At 45.8% G+C, this 3,110-nt stretch overlaps 1 protein-coding gene across 1 annotated transcript in view; it reads right to left on the bottom strand.

Moving 5' to 3' along the window:
• CD58 (CD58 molecule) overlaps positions 1 to 2,747 on the bottom strand; it is a gene marked incomplete at both ends in the record, with an annotated part of 11,718 nt that extends 8,971 nt beyond the window's left edge. The window contains 2 exons of the mRNA XM_010151940.1: positions 1,165 to 1,420; positions 2,448 to 2,747. Coding sequence (XP_010150242.1) covers positions 1,165 to 1,420; positions 2,448 to 2,747 — 556 coding nt within the window. The remainder of the gene's footprint in view (positions 1 to 1,164; positions 1,421 to 2,447) is intronic.
• Positions 2,748 to 3,110: the final 363 nt, after the last annotated feature.

Genomic DNA, 3,110 nt, shown 5'->3' with positions numbered 1-3,110 from the left:
AGGGACCCCACGCTGGAGCAGGGGCAGGGCGTGAGGATCCTCCCCTGAGGAGGAAGGAGCGGCAGAGACAGTGCGTGATGGACTGACCACAACCCCATTCTCTGTCCCCCGGAGAAATTTGGAGTGAAGTTGCTGGGAAGAAGAAAGGGGTGGGGGAAGTTGTTTTAGTTTTGTTCTTGTTCCTCATTATCCCACTCTGATTTTGACTGGCAGTAAATTAAATTAATTTCCCCAAGTCGAGCCTGTTTTGCCCATGATGGTAAGTGCGGAGTGCTCACCCTGTTCCTGATCTCAGCCCCTGGAGGCTTTTGTCACAATTTCTCCCTGCTCTCCGGTTGAGGAAGGGGAGTGACAGAGCAGCTTGACCAGCGCCTGGCAGCCAGCAAAGTTCCAACCCACCACGTCTCATTTTTAACAAGTCTCTGTCACTCAATTCCAGTGAAGGAGGAAGAACTCTATACTGGTAAACCATGAAAAACACTTTTTGCACAGAAGTGGGAAATTTTGTCAGTTAGGGACTGCCTTACGCACCCTACAAAACAGATGTTTCTGAACACGTTCACATCATATGTTAAACCAACAAACAAACACCAAAAAACATGCAAGGCTCAGGCTGACCAGAAGCTCAGCTGAAGCTGTCCCAAACCAGCAGGAAAACTCTCTTTTTTCCCTTTTATATCTGTCTGTGAAGGAGGAAAAGAAGTATGCCTACAGACTCATGCACATGCTAGACGATAAATTATTTTATCTACTGACTTCAAAGGATGGAATAGTTTCATGCTGGTTCATGGAAAGCAGTACAAAGAGCACAATGGTAATTAGCATTAATTACGCAAGGCCGGAAGATTCAGAAGAGATCCTCCAAGTGCATCTCCCACTTTATTATTACTCATTTCAAGTCGCAGCTGAAGGTTTTAATTCTGTTTCGATCCCTGCAAAAAGTATCTTTCCCGGGGCAGGGGTGGGAGGGTGGGATTAAACTGCCAACCTCATACCTTTCACCAACCTTAAAGACACTTTAGCAGACAAATGACTCCTGATGCTTTTTACTTGAATTTAAATTTAAATTTGACTGCCTGAGAAGTCAGTAGAAATCTTACGAAATCCATGCTGCTTCCCAACCTAGCCCGTCAGAGTCACGTATACAACCTGACCCATTATTACCTTTCTTCATCTGGAAAGCACTTAGCCAAAGAGATGTCAGAGCTCTTTTTCATTTGAGAGAATTTAATGAAACACGTAGCTTTCATGGAAACATCAACATTCTTCTTAGGGATTAAAACTTGCTGGGTCTGATGTGTGACTTGTATGCTGCTCAACTTCCACGTGTAATTCAGAGGCTTCTGGAAATCTGCTGTACATTTTAACACAATGTCATCATCACTGACATTGCAACTTATTTCAGGGTCTGAAGGGGGATCTAAAAGGAGAGAAAGCATTCTGCATTACGAACTGCCCTGACTTTTAGCACGGGACAAGGGCTGGAGCAACAAAAGCAGCAGGAGAGTGCATAGATAAAAGTGTACGTGCAAGGGGTGCGTGTGTGCGTGAGAGAGAAACGTATTTCTAGAAGTGACCCCCTTTGTGGTTCTTCAGTGCCTGGTTTGAGACCCCTCACGGCTCATTGTCAACAGGACTAATATACACACTGGTCAAATATATTTCCCAAAGACTGCTAACGAAGCTTGCGTACATCTGGAGCCCCTCTGCTATGGGGACAGGCTGCGAGAGTTGGGCTTGTTCAGCCTGGAGAAGAGAAGGCTCCGGGGAGACCTTATAGCACCTTCCAGTGCCTGAAGGGGCTACAAGGAAGCTGGGGGGGACTTTTTACAAGGGCCTGTAGGGACAGGACAAGGGGTAACGGGGTTAAATTGAAAGTGGGGAGGCTTAGATCAAATATCAGGAAGAAGTTCTTCCCGGAGAGGGTGGGGAGGCACTGGAACAGGTTGCCCAGAGAAGCTGTGGATGCCCCATCCCTGGAAGTGTCCAAGGCCAGGCTGGATGAGGCTTGGAGCAACCTGGTCTAGTGGAAGGTGTCCCTGCCCATGGCAGGGGGGGTGGAACTGGGTGGTCTTTCAGATCCCTTCCAACCCAAACCATTCTATGATTCTATCTGCACAGGACGATGCCACAGGTATTCAAGCACGCATAATATGCCTGCAGGAGCATCTTTAGTAGGCACATACTGCCTGGGATAGCTCGGTCAGTTGCTCAAAGTTTTGTTACTGCCCTGAAAGTACAGTGTGCCGTCTACACTCACACCACAGTGAGTAATGAAGGGAACACAAAATAGATGCCCCCTCTGAAAATTTGTTTCAAGTGCCTAAGCAACTTAACAACAGAGCCCCCTTCTGTTTGCTTCCCTCACAGATAAACAGTCCCCTTTCTAGCCGCCTTAAATTGAATAAAGTGGTGCAAATTCTTCAGGCAGTTATTCCACTACTTACCTAACACAGCAAGTACGAAGTTTAAGATAGAATTGTTTTTCTCAGAATCAAAGTAGTCTAACACGTATGTGCCACTATCATTGTCTGCCAGGTTAAATATCGTCAAGCACCCATTCTCCTTGTTAAGCAAGCCCCTGTTCTGGAGAGAAGTGTAATATGTCACGTTGTTTTGCCCTTCCCATTCAGCCACTTTATCCTTGTCTTTTGTCCAAAGAATTTCCGTTATTTCTTGGTCTATTTTTACAGGAAAAGTAAAATCTTCTCCCAAGATGCCAAACACGTCCTCACAGCGGATGTGTGCTACAAGGGAAAAAAAGAAAAAAGTCACTTTAACGACTATGTTATAAACTATCGCTTGACTAATGCAGTATGGACTGTCAGATGCATCCAAATTCAGGTTACACGATGGCGCAAAGTAAGGCACGAGTCAGTTAAGAATTACCCAAACCCAGCATGACTGCACAATCATGCGACAGGCATCGCAACGGGATCAAATTCCCACATTTTGGTCCCAGGTAGAATCATTGTCCTGATCTTCTTCCCTATCCTAAACTCCTCCATCCTCAGTACTCTCCCTCGGTTCACTTGAATGAGACCTCCTGCACGTGGTCTGGTGAAAAAGATGAAATGAAGAACTGTTGTCACCAGCAAAACTTATCTCAG

Source organism: Eurypyga helias, unplaced genomic scaffold (assembly GCF_000690775.1).
Source record: "Eurypyga helias isolate BGI_N326 unplaced genomic scaffold, ASM69077v1 scaffold19925, whole genome shotgun sequence".
Taxonomy (NCBI): domain Eukaryota; kingdom Metazoa; phylum Chordata; class Aves; order Eurypygiformes; family Eurypygidae; genus Eurypyga; species Eurypyga helias.
This window is presented reverse-complemented; position numbering and strand designations above follow the sequence as displayed.